Source organism: Camelus bactrianus, chromosome 3 (genome assembly GCF_048773025.1).
Source record: "Camelus bactrianus isolate YW-2024 breed Bactrian camel chromosome 3, ASM4877302v1, whole genome shotgun sequence".
NCBI classification, from domain to species: Eukaryota; Metazoa; Chordata; class Mammalia; order Artiodactyla; family Camelidae; genus Camelus; species Camelus bactrianus.
This window is the reverse complement of record NC_133541.1, coordinates 57,192,708-57,212,513: the sequence shown is the minus strand read 5'-3', so window position 1 is coordinate 57,212,513 and position 19,806 is coordinate 57,192,708. Positions and strand designations below refer to the sequence as shown.

General features: G+C 33.3%; 1 protein-coding gene across 4 annotated transcripts in view; it reads right to left on the bottom strand.

Annotated features, from left to right (window-relative positions):
* The window catches only part of XRCC4 (X-ray repair cross complementing 4), a 291,123-nt gene that overhangs the window by 177,539 nt on the left and 93,778 nt on the right, over positions 1-19,806 (bottom strand). For all 4 annotated transcript variants that reach the window (XM_045512431.2, XM_074360327.1, XM_074360326.1 and 1 more), the window contains exons 4-6: positions 19,279-19,445; positions 13,012-13,164; positions 11,837-11,943 (exon numbers count right to left, since the gene is read on the bottom strand). In XM_045512431.2, coding sequence (XP_045368387.1) covers positions 11,837-11,943; positions 13,012-13,164; positions 19,279-19,445 — 427 coding nt within the window. The remainder of the gene's footprint in view (positions 1-11,836; positions 11,944-13,011; positions 13,165-19,278; positions 19,446-19,806) is intronic.

The following is a 19,806-nucleotide window of genomic DNA, read 5'->3' as shown; positions in this document are numbered from 1 at the left end:
GCTGTTGGATTCTATTTGCTAATATTTTGGTGAGGATTTTTGCATCTATGTTCATCAGTGATATTGGCCTACAATTCTCTTTTTTGGCAGTGTCTTTGCCTGGTTTTGGTATCAGGGTGATGGTGGCTTCATAGAAAGAGTTTGGGAGTATTCCCTCCTTTTCAATCTTCTGGAAGAGTTTGAGAAGGACTGGTGTGAGTTCTTTTTTGTATGTTTCGTAGAATTCCCCGGTGAAGCCATCCGGTCCTGGACTTCTATTTGTAGGGAGGTTTTTTTATTGCTAATTTGATTTCATTTCTAGTGATCGGTTTGTTCAAGTGGTCAGTTTCTTCTTGGTTCAGTCTAGGTGGACTGTATGATTCCTTAATAGGAGCAAAAGGAGCCAGTGGAATTGCACCATTAAAGTGCTGAAAGAAAACAACTATACTAGCAAAAAATCCTTTCAAACTTAAGGCTTTCCACTAAAACCAAATCCAGGAGAATTTGTCAAAAGCTCAAGTGCACTAAAAGAAATATTAAAGACAGTTCTCTAGGGTAAAGAAAAATAATCCTGAATGAAAACATTAAGTGCAAAAAGAAAAAAAGAACAAAGTAAAAGGTAAATATGTGGATAAACATAAATAAATATTAATTTTTCAAAGCTAAAATAATAATGCTTTATGAGGTCTAGAATATATGGCAAATTCAAATACATTTATAACAATGCAAAATGATGGTGGGGCTAAGTAGAATTAAAGTATCCTAAAGTCCTAGCATTATCTAGGAAGTATGAAAGTTAAAATTAACACTAGAATGTAATAGGTCACAGATATATGCTGCTAACTCTAGGGAAACCATAAAACAAATATACAAGAATGCATAATTAACAAGTTAATAAGGGGAGAAAGTTGAAATAATAATAAAAAAAATAAATAGCATCTTAGTAGATCTAAATCCTAATATATAAATAACTAAGTGAACTATAAATAAACACTCCAATCAAAAGACAAAAATTATCAGAAGCATTACTAGGCATAGAGATATTTCATAATGATAAGAAAAAGTCAATTCACCAGAAAGATATAACAATTCTAAATTTATATCTACCAAACAATATATAAATAATATATAGTATAAGTCTATATTTAAAATTACAATTGAGTGTCTATGTGGATATTTGGTAGTAGTATTTAATATTTATTTAGTACCTCTTTACCTGAGCCTTTTACTCAAGGATTGACTATAAATCACCATTCTCCTGCCTTATCTGCTTCACTACCAAATCATTAGAGAACTTCCAACAGAGAAATGAACATTCGTATTCATCTTAATGGTGCATTAAAGTCACCAAGCTCTATCTTTTCTAGTAGGATGTATACCTACTCCATTAAGTAAGAAGAAAAGGAGGCCAAATATTCCATGCTTCCTTTTATAGGAGCTTTATTTTATAAAAATGAAAGCATCAAATAAACTTGAATTTAAAATATAAAATCATACTCACAGAATTCTAAGATTTTAACAAATTAGAGTGTTCTACTTACTGAACACAAAGAACTTTAGCACAGGAAGGGTTCTCAGAAATGAGCTCTGTGGTCAGATGCCTGGGCTCAGCTCCATGACTTATTAGCCTTGTTACCTTGGGCAAGTTCTCTAATCTTTCTGTGCCTCAGTTTTGTAGGTTGTAAAATGGTGATAATCATAGTATATACTTTGTAGGATTATTGTTAGATATAAATGAAACAATACCCCTAAGTAGAATAGACTCTGGCACCCATATATAAATGCTTAAATAATTATGAGTCTGGTATAGTTGTCATGGTGGTGATGATGCTACTAGTAATAATGGTAGTGGAACCATAACAGAACAATAATAGTAATAATGGTAGACACAGAAGTCTTGGGAGTGGTGGTGGTAGTGGTGGTAGTAGCAGTAGTAATAATATCATAGTAGTAGAATTAGAAAAAGTATTGTGATAGTCTTCATTGTCAGTATAGTGATCAACTTCTAGGTGTCACACACTCAAATACTTCCAGAAATCATGCAAGTGCTATCAATGAATGAAGTAGGCTAGACCTAAGATAAAAGGAAGTGTAGAGGACTACAGAAAGCTAGGAAGCCTATGCCCCATTTAAATGCATTCAAATTTATTATTTGAAACAGTGATGTCACCAAGGAAAGGCAAAGTGTGTGACCTAGATCATGCCAAGGATCAACAGTTTACAACCTCTGATTTAGTCTGTTACACATTTAAGTTAAGAATCACTATGGTTGTTTGTATATAGCTAGCCATTGTGCTTGAAATAACCCCATTTTCTTTTTATTCTGTCATCTCCCCAATAATAGACCTTCCTCACTCCCCACAAAATCCTGAGTTTGTCAATGGGTATCTGTTTGCAGCGGCTTTATTTTTGCATTCTCAAGTTTTACAAGGCTTGAATTTGGCACTTAAGGTCTCATTTACAGTCTTTCTTTTGCTCACCCTACTTGTAACTGTTCTGTTTCACTGCATCATGCATTCAGACTCTGCTTAGCAAGCCTGCTGATATCCATCCTTCACACATCCCCAGGCCTTCTGAACTAAACTACAGCAAGTTATCATGTCAATGTTGGTGGGCTGGCAGCATTCCAGAATCTTATCACTTGTAACCTATTCTATCCTTTTGATCTTACATATGGCTTATAGGTGATATTGATGAAATGGCCAAAAGAACCAGATGAGCTGTTTGTGGTAGAGATCCCTCTCACAATCACAGAGAGACGAGAATCCTACATATTACATATGGACATTCTGCTGATTTAGAGATTGTTGATGCATTACACCCTTTTGTCTCAACAGGGTCATAGTCTACAATTTTACAGGGCCAGTGAAAAAGTTTAGCTTCATTTTCCCAGGGCAAATTGATAAATGATTCAGACTTTCTTAAGTCTGTCTTACTACAATGAATCCAAAAAACAGTGCAATGCCTTTCGTGTTTCTTAGGCATAAATATTCAATTACACCCCCCTAAACATCTCATGACCTTACATTAAGAGCTTCATGAAGACTTGGTAGTAAAGTTTGGTTTTTCACAATAATCTAAATCTATTATAAACCACAGAAACAGCTTGACATGGAACTTCTCTGAAGGCTAAGATCATATAGATCTTAAGTGTATCAAATAGAGATATAATGTGAGTCACATACAGACTTTTACATTTCCTATTAGCCACATTTTAAAGGTAAAAAAGAAATAGATAAAGTTAATATTAATAATGAATTTAATTTAGTTAAATATATCCAAAATGTTATTTTAATAAATAATTAATATAAAAGCTTATTAGACATATTACATTCTTTTCTCATATTAAATGTTTGAAGTCCAATGTGTGGTTTATCCTTACAGCACATTTCAATTTGGACTACCCACATCTCTAGTATTCAAAAGCCTCCTGTAACTGGTGGCTACCTTACTGAACAGTGCAGATCTAGACAAAACCTCCAGCTCAAAGTATTAACAGATGGTGATTCAGTTTCTGTTTGAACACTGCTATTTTCTCTTTTTTTCATCTCATTTTCTCATTTGCTCTAAGCTTAAGTTTCTTTTGAACATATCTTATTCCATTTTTCCTGGTTTAAACACTGTTCTCCTAGGTCAATGGTTCTGAATTTTTTTTGGAACACAGCCCCCATTGAAAAGCTAACAAAAATTTGGGTCCTTGCTCCAAAAAATGTACATTTTTATTGTAATGGGTTGAATTGTATCCCCCCGTCAAAAGGCATTTTGGAATCTTAATCCCCAGTCCTTAAGAATGTGACCTTATTTGAAGAGACAGTATTTAGATGTAATAAAGTAATGACTCATCTCTGTGGGCCCTAATCCAAAATGATCATTTTCCTTATTAAAAGATGAAATTTGGGTAGAGATCCACATAGAGGGAAGATGATGTGAACAGACACAGGGAGAAGATGGTCATCAACAAGCCAAGGAGAGAGACCTGGGACAGATTCTTTCCTCATGGAGCTCAGAAGGAATCAGCCCTGTTGACATTTTGATTTCAGACTTCCACCCTCCAGAACTACCTAGTTTGTGATACTTTGTTACAGCAGCCTTAGCAAATTAATAAATGCATAAATACATATAATTTACATATAATTCCAAAGGGCTCAAGGATACTCCCACTAAATGTTAAGAACCAGAGGTTAAGAATTCACTTTGAATTGAATAGACCAAATTTAAATAGCATTTATGTAGCGTTTCTGTCACCAATGATCATTAATTATATCAACCAACATTTGTCCTAAGTGCCTTCTCAGACTATTCTCCTCACCAGAACAATGGTAAAAATGTTATTTTTAAACCAATCTCAGAATTCCTACAAGTCACTGAATGTTCTGAGGTTTCATATTATGCTCATGGGTTATTTTGAAGTTCTGTCCTTTGAGATTATATCCTTAGTTATATGATCCTCTGCCATATTTAGTACATGTCCTCTTAAAGCTGGGATATACAGAGACTGTCCTGGGAAAATATTTATTTTCTTTAGATACTTCCCCTTTTCTCATCTAATTAATATACAAGTCAAGACCATCTAAAGCAGGATTTCTCACTTGAGTTCCATAGAATAATAAGATCCATTTAAAAAGTTCCTAAGGTCTTATAATTTAGAGATCTGTTTCACAGTGCATTTTACCCTTCATCATTATGCTCATTAACATCCTAAAGACTCTGAGAAATGATGCAAGAAAGAAAAAAAAATTGTTTAAGTTAAATAAGTAACCACATTTTTTTCTCATATATATATTATCCACTGAAACATCATGTAGATGACTACTTATGTCAAGCCATCATACTCTGTAAAATCCTAGCCATAGATGCTTGTAGAAAGACAATATAAACATATCCACAGAGCAGGCTAACCTCAGGTTATTAAGATAAACTGGCCCAGCCCACTTCATCACTGCTGCCAAGATCATTGCTTCTACCAACAACACTGCTGGATGATAATTAAGTGAGACCTCTTTGGTCATGGCTTAATAGTTGCCAGTCCTCATGGCCTCCAAGGTCCTGACAGAACTTTCATACCTACCAAGCTCAGGGAATGAAGGATGGAGGAACAGCAAAGAGGGCAGCCTTGGCAAGAACTCCACAGACTCCCTACTACTACCTGAATTTCAGCAATTTTTAAGCATAAACATTTCTCATATTGTTGGTTGCCTTTTGCTAATTTCCAGAGCACTGAAATGTATGTTTATTTTTTTGACAATTTTAGATTTATAATTACTTTTGGAGGAGAGAATTTGTCAACCTTCTTATTTATCTATAACCAGAGACATATATTCTTAACAAAATGTATTTTTATCTCTCCAAGAACTTATAAAGATGTAGAAATAGTTGACTAGGAGGTCATATCAAAGTTATACTTTAATAGTGGGGTATAGAGAAATTTTCATAGATTTGCTAATGACTTTTGATACATTTGAGAGTTCTCAGATGTATAAATACTAAGTCAAAATCTGAAGCAATTAATATTACAGAAGTGAGGCAAGTCAGACAGAGAAGACAAATAATGTATTATATGTGGAATCTAAAAATGCCCGAACTCATAAAAACAGAGTCGAAAAATGGTTATCAGAGGCTGGGAGTAGGGAAACTAGGGAAATGTTGTTTAAAGGTACAAACTTGCAACTGGTAGGTCAGTAAGTCCTAGAAATCTAATGTACAGTATAGTGCATATAGTCAATAATACTGTATTATAAACTTCAAAGTTGCTAAGAGACTAGATTTTAATTGTTCTCACCACAAAAAAGAAATGTCAAATATGTGATGTGATAAGAGGTGTTAGCTGACACTTCAATGATAATCACGTTGCAATACATAATATACCACATCAACACATTGTACACTTTACACAACATTATAACATAAATTATATCTAAATTTTTAAAAATATACAGAGGGATGACCTCAATAGAAATACATATATTCTGGAATTTTCTCCAGAAACTTTACAGCATAAAGTGTTGTTTGTTTAATCTGATGACACTAACTCAATGGAAAATTTACGTATAAGTAGGATCTCTCTTCTCTTTAAGAGAAAAAAAGTTCTCATTATTTTATTGCATCAATGGCAATTTCCTTACTGTTAGCAAATTCCCAAAGGTTTTTATAGTGTCTCAAAAAGAAACGTGCAAATGTAGGGATCCGATTGTTACAGAAGTCAAATACTTTCTCGTTCTTTTCTCCTGTGTTACCAACAGTAATGTACTTGATCTTTCTAGGCCTCTGTTTCCTCATCTGAAAAATGATGGGCTTGCATTAGAAGATCTAGAACTACATTAGTTAGATCTCGATTTCTCAAAAATATGATGTCATTCCTCAGCAATGCAGCTTACGTGTAAGAGCCCATGATTGCTAGGAAATACACTCAAACTGCTTCTCCGGTTTTGTGATAGGTTCTACTAAATCAAGCTTTTTATTTAGAATTTATAAATAAATGTGTCTATGATAAACAAGCTGGATAAGATTAAGGGCATAATCTGTGATTCCAAAGCTGAATTTCTGAGTAATCGCTTTGGCAGTACATGTTATCCCCTCTGTGAGTAGACATTCACTGTTCAAAGCAACGAGCTCTTTGAGACTTGGAAATTTTGGATTCTGTTCTATTTTTAAAAGCTACTATGTCAGTATTCATCAACTGCTTGACATAGCCATTCATTTATTTTCAAAAAGGCTATTCTATAGTCACACTTCCTTTCAGGAAGCCCACCAACTAAACAGAAGCCTGAATTACTGATAGCAGTTATACAGGGACCTTCCTGTTGGTTAAGAAGCAGGACTAATTAAACTAATGTGCTAAATCTCGGGCTAATAATTATGCAGAAAAGTGGTAAGAAAGCTTATTTTACTTGTTTTTACTGGTTGTGCACCTTTAATATGAAGCCAAAAAGGGTAAAACATTCTAGAATAAGTGTATTTCTTATTTGTACTTTTGGTAAGGCTGATTTAAGTGTTCTCTAATAAGAAATTTGTCAATTTCTAATAGAAGTCATTATAATGTAAAAATGTTGATTATTTAAGATAATTTTAAAATAATATAAAAATTAATTGACTAGACATTAAAATAATTCCTCTTGTAGTGGCTAATTAGGAGCCAATTAACCCTATGTTTTCAATATGCTTCACATAAAGATCTTATTTCTATAAAATAAATCCAACTTTTCTACTTAATATTCATATACATTTTCAATTATATTAAGACTAAAAAATGTTTTATAATAATGGCTAAAATTCTTAGAATATGCATATACATTTAAAATTATTTTCACATATAATTTCTACTTTTACTGCAGTATCAAAATGGTTTTGAAACAATATAGAAAACTGCATAACCTTAAGTTATTTTTTTAGGTTAAATCATATTGTTGGGGCAAATGAAAGGCCACTTGGATGCACTGCTGGCTATTTTGTCACGAAGATGCTACATCAATAAGCTTACATCTTTGTGTATTGTGGTGAGGCCCTACTATTCAGTAGACCTACTTCAACTTGAAGTTTCTCCACAGCCAAGGATAGTTTAGATGTTATCCTAAACTTCAACTAAAGAAACAGATGGTTTCCTGTAGAGAAGGTTGTTTAATAGCATCTATAGTAACTCAACAGGCTTCCACTGAATTAAAAAACAAAAAACTCTGAAGGTAGGAGCAGTCCAGACTAACCAAGAGATCCTTAAAGTCACAAGGAGCTAATACCGATTAGATGAGAGTGAAAGCGACCCATCCTCTTTTGTAATCCAGGAATTGAGCTATCAATAGGGAACACAGCAACTACCTTATCTATCATAATCCTAATCTGAAACAAAGTGAAACATCTATGAACCCTGGGGTTTTCCTGTATAGTCATGGTTTAGGAAAGAGAGTCTATAAAATCATTGTTTTCTACCTAGACATTCCAGAAGTTCAGACAGAGAGAAAGCAAATCTTAATACAGAAAAATATAAAATTTAGTTGTTCATGTTCAAGTTTCAGCACACTTTAGACATGTCCTTCTAGCTAATAAACTGTTAATGAACACTTTAAAGGTTTTTCTTAAATCTTTAAATATGGTGGAGTACATGTGAGTATGATGTATGTGTGAGAATGATGTCATTTATTAGATTGGACCACTTGTCATTAGTTATTGCCTCAATGATCCTAATGATGTGGTAAATTTTAAAACTTTGGAGGAAAAAAGTAATAAAATAGATAGATTTTTCATAAAAAATGTTACCTATCAGTTTTTCACAAACTATAATATTCCTACCCTACTTCTGGGTATATGCATAAAAATAAACAGATCTTTTCCCTGAAAGAATATTGTGGATCACTAAACAATTGTGGTTTCACTAACCCTCTTTATCAAGTAGGAATGAGGTAATGTGGAAAAACTCATGAGGAAATTTGGTGACTTTAATAATGATGAAAATTATTTACATAATGAAAATTACTATCAAGTTACACATTTAGTCACTTAAAGAAATCGTTTTCTGAAAGATAGAGTAAATGTATTAAATCACATCGATCTGTTTTCCTCTTGTTTTTATTGTAGGGAAAGCACACATGAACCTGAAATATCTAAAATATCTGAAACAAATTCACATATGTATTTGTACCATAAGAATAAGTCATTTACTATCAAGATGGCAAAATAAATTAAGGAAGAAATTTTCACTGCTCTGCCATAAAAACACAGTAATAATAAATAAAATACTAGTTCTTAATTCAATATCAAGTATTGTAGATCTGAGATTTACTTTTTTTTCTTTTTAGTAAACTTTAGTTTCACAAATACTTACTGAAGCAGAAGGAAAAGAATAGTTACAACTTCTAACAAAAATGCTCTTAATTCTTGACATCAGAAACTTGTCAAAGGCAAGTTAAATGCAAGAAAAATTAGAATCAGAGACCTATGGGTCAAGTATGTAGAGAACTAATTATGAGTTATAGAAAAAAAATGCTATGTAAAATATAGAAAAAATATGCAATGACCTAAACATTTTTGAAGAGAAGAAACATTAAGTCAAATTTTAAATAGTATAATTATAGTTTAAAGCATTGCTTAAAAGAGACTGAACACACAAAGGACCCCATTCTCCTATACCCATATTTAACCATATATTTTCTTTTCAAAAATAATTTTCATCTACATCAAAGGTTGGTGAGATTCTCTAAGAAACAAAATCAAAGCCCATTGTATTTAATAAAGATTCTCAATGTTCAAATTGGAAAGAGTAAAGATTCTCTTCCTTTGTGAGTTTTCAATTACATTTGATTATTAAGAAAAGATTTCACTTTAAATGGGCCACTAATGTAAACCAAGCATAGCCTCCAAATGAAGTTTTATATACAAAATGAGTTTGTGTGTGATTGTGTGATCCAATTCAAATCTAATTAGAATCAGATTAATCAATCAACTAATTTAATCAACACCAGTAAGTTTCCATGACTGCAATTGAATACTTTCCTGTGTCTCTGTCCATTTATTTTACCTACTTTCCTGTCATTAGGGGAAGTGCCCGTTATCCTAAGTAAACGAATCCTGCCATTTGTGCATTTAATCTCATCTTTCTTATCTATTTAGAGACAGTATTCCAGCAATTCTTACTTCTGCCTACTGCCTAGACATAGTTTATCCCTCTTTCCTTATTTACTCCCACCAGTATGCAAACATGGCATTATTTCTCTCACCTAAGAAAAAAAACAAGAACAAAAACCCTCTTGATCACACTTCTTCCTCCAGCTCCTGCCCCAGGTCCTTCCTTTTCTTTATAGTGCAATTTATTAAAAGCATTGCTTATACTTGCTGACTCTTCTCCAGTTCTCTCCAGTCATTCCTTTTGAATTTCCTATGCTCTTCTGTTGCCCACCATTCCACTGAAAATGTTTTATTAGGATCTCCAATAACATATGTGTTGCTAAAACTGGCACTCGGTGCCCAGTCCTCATCTTCCTTGCCCAATCTGTAGCATCAACTCTGCTGACCACTGTCTTCTACTCGAAATACTTTCTTGACTTGGCTTCCAGGATACCACACTTACAACATTTGCTACTCCTTCTGTCTTCTTTGGTCTCCTCGTCTTCCTTCAAGTGTATTAGGGCTGAGTCCTTGGACCACTGCTCTTTTCTGTCTTCTCTAACTCCCTTGAGAACTTAGCCAGCTCTAAACACCATCATTACTTATATGTCAGCAAGAAGCCTGCCCTCAAACTCCAAATTTGTAAATCCAACCCCCTATTCAACATCTCAGAATTAATATTTCTAAAACTGAATTCAAAACCTTCCTCTTGCAATCTCCTTCAACTCTGTAGGTCAATTGCTTGCCTTCAGTAGTTCATTCCAAAAAATGTAACCATCATCGGTATGTCTTTCTCTCATGACCCATACCTATTTCATCAGCAAATCCTGCTGCCTCTAAACGTTTCTACAATCTGCCTTTTGTTTACCATCTTCACTGAAATCTCTCTGGTCTAAGCCCCTCTCACCCTCCACTCATTGTTGAACTAGCTTTCCATTTGTTATATATCCTTCTCTGCTTATTATCCTATACCCTATTCTAAACACAACAGCCATATTTATCTTGTAAAAACTTAACTCAGATCATATCACTTGACTGTTTAAAATTCTGCAACATTTTAACTCAAAGCAAAAGTTGAAATCCTTGCAATAGCATATAAGGCCTTAAACATGATCTGGCCTCTTGGACCTCATCTCCCAATTCCAGCTGTCTTCATCTTTCCACTTTATGCATACTGCTGTCTGTGCTAATGCTTGATCACATAGGCAAAGTCTCACATCAAGGGCTTTGTATTTAACTGCTTTTCCTGCCTGGCATGCTCTTCATACAAACAGACTTGTCATCTTCTCCCTGAAGCCTTTTCTGATGCCCTAGCTAAAACCACAACCCTCATCTCTATTCCTACTCTGACATTTTTTTTTTAAAGCATCTTTCCCTGGTTTATTTTTCTCTTCAGCATTTATCCCTACCTAACATACTTTAATTTGTTCATCTTCTTATTATGTTTCCCTGGCTAGAATTTAAACTCCAGAAAAAAAGAAATTTTTGTGGTTTGCTCTCTACTGTATAGAAAAGTTCCTGGCACATAATCGACACTGAAAAATACATTTGCTAAATAAATGAATCAAATATTTGTTTTGAGAATATTGGGCCTATGTCAGAATCCTGTAAATATGAGTTCAGGAGCTCCCACCTCCAGGAAATCTATACAATTCTAGAAAAATACTCTGTGGATTTAAAAACGTGCTGGGTACTTGATCTGAGGGACTGAGCAAGGCTCAGGTACTTTAAACTGCCATTTGTTATCTTCCTCCTTAACCCATCTCACCCTATTACAATTACTTTTCTAAATAGTGAGAGAATGACTCAACCTCAGGAAAACCTAAGCATTTTATTCTAAAGCACCCTGCTCCATTCCCGACCAACAGCTCTAGCTAGATAAGATCTAAATGTTAAAGGCATCCAGCTTAGAGCCGGAAGATACCTAGTGTGAAGGCGTATCTTGCTTATTGCTTATGTATCTGTGTTTAATAAGGAATAATATACCTTGGTGTGTGTGTGTGTGTGTGTGCACGCTTGCTTGTTTTGTCATTGCTAATGCATTTTATAAAAAAATATTAATTTATATTTTAATATTGCTGCATTTTATAATAAATATTAATTTTTAACATTAACTATTTTGAGGTCTTAGACTCAAAACCCTAAATAATTTTTGTAGAAAAATTGTTTTCATAGCATTTTTCATTATGGTCTATTATCATAATAAGTAATAGATAATAAGCCCCAGCGAGATATTCGACAAACGAAATAGATGTCTTTAGTTTACCTGGAGCTAACACGGAGGGATTCGGTGGGGTTCCACTTTCTTCATCAGTGCTCTCATCATAGACTGCATCTCTGTCAGAAGTCACTTCGGAATGTGTTGTAGTTTCCCTAGAAACAGAGAGAGGTATAATTATACATTATGGGTTCATTCCTGGCTAGGCATCCACTTCACCAGTAAGTCATTATAGAAAATATCCCTGGAAAAACATTATAATTAAACAAATATACATTGAAATATATATGATTAAGATAAAAGCACTTCAAAGACTATATGTTAACTCTCTTAAGGACAAGTTTCTCTTTTACCTAATCTAAATGTGGCTTAGTGCTCACTATAGTTAATTCTCAAATGTTTCTTATCACTTATTATTCATCTATCAAATCAAAATACTATCCTTCCAAATCACCTTCTGTGGGTCACAAAGTGTTCAATATTTTCCTGATTTCAAAGCAGTTCTGCCTCTCATTTGGTCTCCCCAAAATTCTGAGATGCACACTTTTATTCTTATTATAAAATACCTAAGTAAGGTTTGGTTTTAAACCACAGAGAGTTTAAAGGACTTGCCCAAAGTCACGTACTACTAGATATGAGTACCAGACCAACACTTGAACTAGAATCATCTGACATCAAAGTTATATTCTTTGTATGATGTCATTAGTAAACCTGTTCCTTCTCTCAGATTCAGGGTAATAGACCCAAACCTATATCAGCTAATGCCTCAAATACTTATAACTGCCCACGCCATATCAGTCATAAGTCACCCATGATTCTTCCTTGAAAATTAAGTACATATCCATACTCAGAGCCACTTGATTCTAAAATTAATCACTGCTTAGACATCAAGATTAAAAATGTGTGTCCAGCTCTGTGGTTCCATAGAAAATGAAAGTTCTTAATTAGTATATTTCTTAGTGATGTCTAAGAATTAAACATATTTAAATCACAAAACTGGCATGAGATTTATCTATGTGTAGGTGTGACAATTGGGCAGACATAGAAAGACCATATTGAGAATTCTCCAGTCCACTTGCGTCTAACACCCAGAGCATCCAACCCCAGACTATCAAATGACCTCATAATACTAAAACATTGGCATCTAACTTTCATGAACTTTGGGAAGGAATTCCCCTTAAATGTATGCATCTGCCGTCTCCAAAACACAATGGTCAAAATACCTTTCATGCTCCATGTTCTTTTCTGGTTCTTGAACTTCATTTAACAATTTATGTAAGCTTCTGATCTTTGCTTTCTTCTCATTCAGCACCAGAACAAACCGTTTATAAAGGTCAGTCTCCACAGCTTCCTTAGCACTCACACATTTTTCAAATCTAAAATGTAAATACACAAATAAATACATCATGCAGATTTTCTTGGCATTGATATTATTCAATCTAATACTGAAGATGATTTCAGAAAAATTTTTTCAAGAAAAATACAATTAAAATCACTTTACATGTCTTCATTGATTTAAAGTTTTATATAGATAATTAGATAATTAGAACTTATTATTAGCGTTTGTAGTTTACATACTGAGATAAAAATCAAATTGGAAACTGATACCAAAAAAAGCTTTTAAAACATCTGAATGCCTAAATGTAATAACTTATCCACAACCATGGTTTATTTCCAAAAGAATATCTTTATGGGAGAAATTTCAAACAAGAGAAACTATAGCCTAAGTTTCTTGTACTCTGTTAATATTACTATAATAGCAACCATGATCTTGTTTTGTGTTTAAGAGATTCACCTAATCTGTTTTCCCTAAATAAATTATAAACTGCTCCACAGCGAGAATAAGACATATCCAGTCGTATCTTATAACCCAGCAAAACACACCCAGACACACACACACACACACACACAAAATAAAGTATCTAACTTGAAAATTTCTAAGGAAAGATTAATGAAACAGCAAATGTGAAACACTATATATCTTTATTTTGGATATATAAGACAAAACACAATTCTCTATCATTTATAATTCTTTCTACAATGTTCAAATAAGCTAGCAAGAGATTGTACTAATTTTAATCTCCCAGGTATATATAAAGAAGGCAATCTAGCAGAGGCTGCATGTAGTTGATATGTGCATGCACATACACACCATGAATAAACATCTGTTTTAAAGATTCAGAAATAATTTCATGTAATATATTCATTTAAAAGTAGTCTAGCTCTGCCTGATTTTCTCTTTAGCATACTGTTTATTTATTCTTGTTCTATAAAGATATCCTAATATTTTCATTTTATATGTTTATAAATGTAAATATATTTTTTCAGCAAAATAATTGGACACGAAAATGTCAAAATTTGATACCTTTGATATTTATGCCCCTACACTTTCAACAGACTACCTATCTAGAAGGCAAAAATTAGGGCCTTTCATGGGATGAAAGGGAACATATGGCATTATATTTTCTGAAACCAATTACAGCAGTCTTACAGCATAGTCATTGCCAAGGCTGTGAACTCCATAAGGGCTGAGAGCATGTGTGTTTTTATTGGCTGCTTTATCCTCAATGCCTAGCACAGTGTTTAGCATTCAACAAATGTTGAACAGCTATTTATTAGACGAATGAAGTCAGGTTAATATGGACATCTAATAAAGAAATGGACAACCAGTGATTCTGAATATTATATTTTTCACTCCTTTAACAGCTATTTACTACTATAATAGTAATGTTTTTCATCTTCTTCAGCTTCTAAAAAATTGTGGTAAATATTAATATAGTAGTATCCCTATCATCAAGCAAAGCTGTCTGAGAAAGAAGTACACTCGAAAGGTGTAGGAAAAATACACAGCCAAAGTTGAAGAGGAGCTGCCAATACTGATGGTCTATCTGAAGCATTTATATCTCAGATGCAAAGTGCTATGTGAATATTATTTTCTCACTTTCTTGTACTATTTTCCAATGCAACATAATAATAACAATTTTTAAAAGATGACTAGAACATACATATCACTAAAATGCCTGAGTATATAATAAACTATTTTAAATATATGCAAAGTAAAAATCAGTTATAAAAATTTATAATAAAAATCTTGTATAATTTAATATATAAAACTATAACAATAGTAACCAATCCAATTACTAATTTATCTGATTTAAATGCGTATTTAATTTCCATATAAATCACTTAATAATTCTTGATTGAAAGATTATGTATACTTATCAAATATCAAGCAAATTCCCAAACTTTTATTAAAATTAACTGGTATAACTCATGAATGAAAAATGAAGATATTAAAATAAAATACATTATTTTTGTCTAAAGAATATTACTAATCTAAACTTGCCTCCTGCCAACCCTCCACCTTATGAATTGGACAGGTATTAGTAGGTGAGACATGGATGCAGTGCTAAGTTTAGTGATACTAAAGGAGAGCTCACATACACCTAGATCAGACCACAACTAGTCCAAGGATCATCCCAAAGCAAAGCTTAAATCTGATGAAACCCTAAATAACACCAAACAGGAAAGGCCTAATGATGCTTCATCCTTTCAACAGTGACTGAAATAACAGAACAATAAAGTTAAGTTTAATTAGTAACCTAGGACTGAGGTATCTAGGAACTTGGACCAAAGCATAGTCGTTAAGAAAAAAAAAAAACAACTAAATATGGAAAACACTGAATATTCAAAATAAAATATTTCTGGATGGGAAAACAAAGAATTTAAAAACAAATGTCAGAAACACAACAAAAACGAGAGCAGAAACAAGGTAATCTCATACAGAAATAACATTCGAAATAAAACAACAGATTAAATGATAACCAAAAATAAAAGATACATAAATGTGAACATGTGGTACTTAGAAACAGTGCAGTAATCCTTATATTTACAATCAGTTCTAGCCGAATTTATACCCAGGTTAGGGTTGTTTAGCAAAAGAAAATCTGCATAGAGTTCAGAGGACAAAGAATGCTAAAAAAAAAAACTGGAAAAGAAAGCAGTGGTAAAGAGATTTAATAAGCCTTTTAGTACTGGAGAAGATGGTAAACAGCTGTTCCTCATCCTTTCCGATGTCAGAACAAGAGGAAATGGCCTTTGAGTATACCATGAAGGACTCAGATTACCAATAGATGGAAGGAAAAGGTTTCTGACTGTGACTGTTCTTAAACAATGTAATGGGCTACCAAGGGGAGTTGAAGGTATCTCTTGAGGTCTTTAAAAATCAGACTGAATTCATCTGGCTATAATATGATCCAAGCTTGAAGGCAGAGAGATGAAGTGGAAGAGCTTTCAAGGTCTCTTCTATTCTAATGATTCCCTGAGTGTCAACCCAATTCAATCTGCTGAAAACTGCCTCCAATTATAGGTTTAATAACTTGAACTCAGAATAAAGCTGGAGAGTTTCTAACTTGATGTCTGAGTGCAAACAAAAGACCTATTCAGTAACAGGGAGCTTGAGAGTTGTTACTTGAAACTAAATAGGAAAAACCAGTGAAATAAATATAGCTAACTACCTAAGGATTCACATACAATATTTCTAAGGTTTTCTCCTAATCTAAACTATACAAAATGAAATTAATCCAGTAATGTCACTTTAAAATGGAGTTAAGACTGCAATTATTAAATGGTACATAAAAAAGAACATCAAATATATACGTTGAAAGACTACACATTACAGCTCATTCTTTTACTCATATTGTAATTCCTCATTCCTTACTCAGACATTCTTTATTCTCCACTGTCATCCCAAATGGATATAGCTTTAGAGTTGGCTCTGATCATAATAATGGTACATATTTAAATACAAAAATATATGCAAAAAATACCCCCAAAAAGAAAAGGAAAATTTAATCCACAATTCCAGACACATACTATTATCATTTAATCTTACACTTCTAGATATTCTCTATCTACAGATAAATTTTATATGAAATGAGATAGTATTCATATTTTTGGTAATTGACATTTCTCCTCTTAACATATCATAAAACATTTTCCATGGCATAAGCACATGTGTATACGATTGTTTTTTGCTTATATAATATACTATCAGGGATTAAATATATTTCAGACCTATCTACCATAGCTTCTAAGGTAATTTTCAGCACTATTTTGTGCCTCTGCCCTCTTTACTCCCCCACACATACACAGTCTAGAACAATGACAAGGAAGAAATGATTGGATCGTGGATGGACACTGGTACAAGACTTATCAGAAGCATCAGAAGCAGCCAGGGAAATGAACTGTGGCCAGGCCTAAGGAGATGGCCTCAACACTAAAGATTGTCTGCTTTCTATGCAGTCAGTTTTCTAACTCAGTATTTTCATGCCCTATTTCTAATCGCTCTGAAGACTCTTGATAAATACTACCCTTATGGAAGCTGGAGCTCTAAGTCCCTTGCTCATTTCCCAGTGTACTAAGGCTCCGGAGAGGGAACACTTCAGAAAATACTCCTTGGCCATGACCAAGATACAGCTCTTTAAAATGGCCACTTTCTCTCTCATGGGAAAGAAAATGAAATTTGGGAAATAAAGCTACCAATCTAACACCTGAAATACTATCAAGAGCCTAGAATTCTCTGGAATGGATTCTCTTTCCTCTGTTCGGAGGGTCATCCCAAGGGTGCACATCTTCAATCCCTGAAGAAGATATGTGATCCAGTATTTACAAAAACAGAAAAGCTGGAGCATAATGAGACTAGTGATAAGCTACATGGCTGTGCTTTTGATCAAACAGGAAACCTTTTGCCACAACAACAAAAGCACTTTCTGGATAGTTCAGAAATAGCAAATCAAGCATCTGTGGGCCACATATTACGTGCACCCCTCACAAACTGTTTTACAGCACAGGGTGCATTTGTTTCCTCTGTCTCATCTTTGTTCCCTGCTGCTTTCCATTCTATGGCAGTGCTGTTGAATACTGATGAGATAATACGTCTTTCAACCTCTGGCAGACATTTTAAAGCAATTTGTTCAAGTACCAAGTACCCAGTCTGCATTTTTGTGGGCAATTTGTGGATCAAATTTCCTATCATCCTGAGGATACTTTGAGTTTTAAATATAAAGGTTATCACGATCATAGTACACCTCCTTTAATTTGATTCATTTTGTATACGAAATAGAAAAGCACACCCAAACTATAGACATAGGCCCCAAAACATGCTTTCTAGAACAGATATTTGATATTAATTCATACTAACATGAATTTTAAAGAGAAAGTTAAAGAGAAATATTAACTTATTTTTCTGTCTGGCTTCCTAACAATTACATAGTTTTAATTTGGTCTAATCACGTTATATAATTGGAGACGAAAATTAACTCAGAGTTAGAAGAGAATAAGATAAATATTTTGCTAATATAATAAATGAGAACCAAATATAACCAAGTTTCAGGTAATAGGTGCTAAGTTCACATGTCTTGCATTAATTAATAAATATAATTGAATGTATAGAAACAGTTTCTTCCAGTCAACTCCGTTTTCACATACATACATTGATGGTGATAAAATCCTTCACATTTTTCATGTGCTCTATACTTACTAATGTCTATATAGAACAATCCTACTGAGTGTCCTAAAAAGAATCTAAATTGGATGTATATTCTTATGTTTTAGAACTACTGGTTTGAATGAAAGAAAAAAAAATCTACTTTATATATTGGATATAATAATAATTACTATTAATATTATTTTATGAATTCTACATAATGCTTTCAAATGTTGTAATGTATATTTGTACAAATGCATTCAGAGTATATTAATATTTCTCTGTAGAGATATAAATATTCACCACATGCATTTTATTTCTTTCAAACATCTTTTACATAATAGAGTAAAACAGGCTATCCCCTGGAATAGCCTAGATGTGATATAGTTGAGAAAATGCATAATAGAGAAGATAAGTCACTTTCTTCTTCATCATTTAAAAGGTAAGAGGCAAAATCAGGAAAAGAGAGGCTTCCAAATGTCTTATCCAATAGTAACAATAACTTCTTTTTAAAATGCTGATAGTGTGAATTTTCAATCAATCAGCAAAATAAGTATCAGGAGCCAAAACACACTTCACCTGAAAGAGATGTCACACAAAAAAAGATTCCAGATAAGGAATCAATTGTGTTTATTTACATTTCATGTCTCTTTTTTATTCATTAGTTGTACAAAACTTTGAGCTAAACTAATCCTTATAAATATCAACTTCCTAAACTTTAATATTAATGGGTTCTGATTCTCATTGTCCAGTTACTCCTTACTGTTATTAGTTTGCTGGTCCCACCAAATACTCAAAACCTAAAAGTATTAATGTGTTCCTATAATGTACAATAAGGACCAATAATTTGGTTCAATCATATCAAGTAAAGGTCCAATTAATGACAGATTTCATTTTAAATATATGTGTCTAAATACATGATGAATGCATAAATCATTACCCTATAGCTACAAAGATACAAAGAGCTTAGAGTTTTTATGATACAAGCAAATTTTGTACACACCGTCCTTGAACATCATTCCAATCTCTCAGAAGCCTTTCATTTTCTCTCTGCAGGTGCTCATTTTTGGCTTGGTTTTCTGCAATGGTGTCCAGGCAGTCACAAATAAGTTTTCTAATGACCTCAGCCGGGTTTGCAACTTTCTCTAGGTTGAAGGAACCAAGTTCAAACTAGGATGAAAGGGAAACATGATTAGTTTTGGGAGAATGTCAAGATTAAGCAGCTCAGTTTCAAACATACATAATTTCTTCTAAGGGGAAAGAGTATAAGATTCTAATACAGTGCATTTACCAGATACACATACAGTGAACAAGAAACTGGGCAACTTCCTATTTTTTCACTACAGTTTATCACATAAATCAACATACAAGCTAAGAATAAATTTTACAAGTGGTAAGTCACTCTCTCACCTCCTAGTAGAAAACAACACAAATACCATATAAGCGTACTACCATCTATTTGCTACTACCAAATTGAAGTTATTAGGCTCAGAACAAGAAAAAGAATTAAACATGAAGATTTTTAATTCTA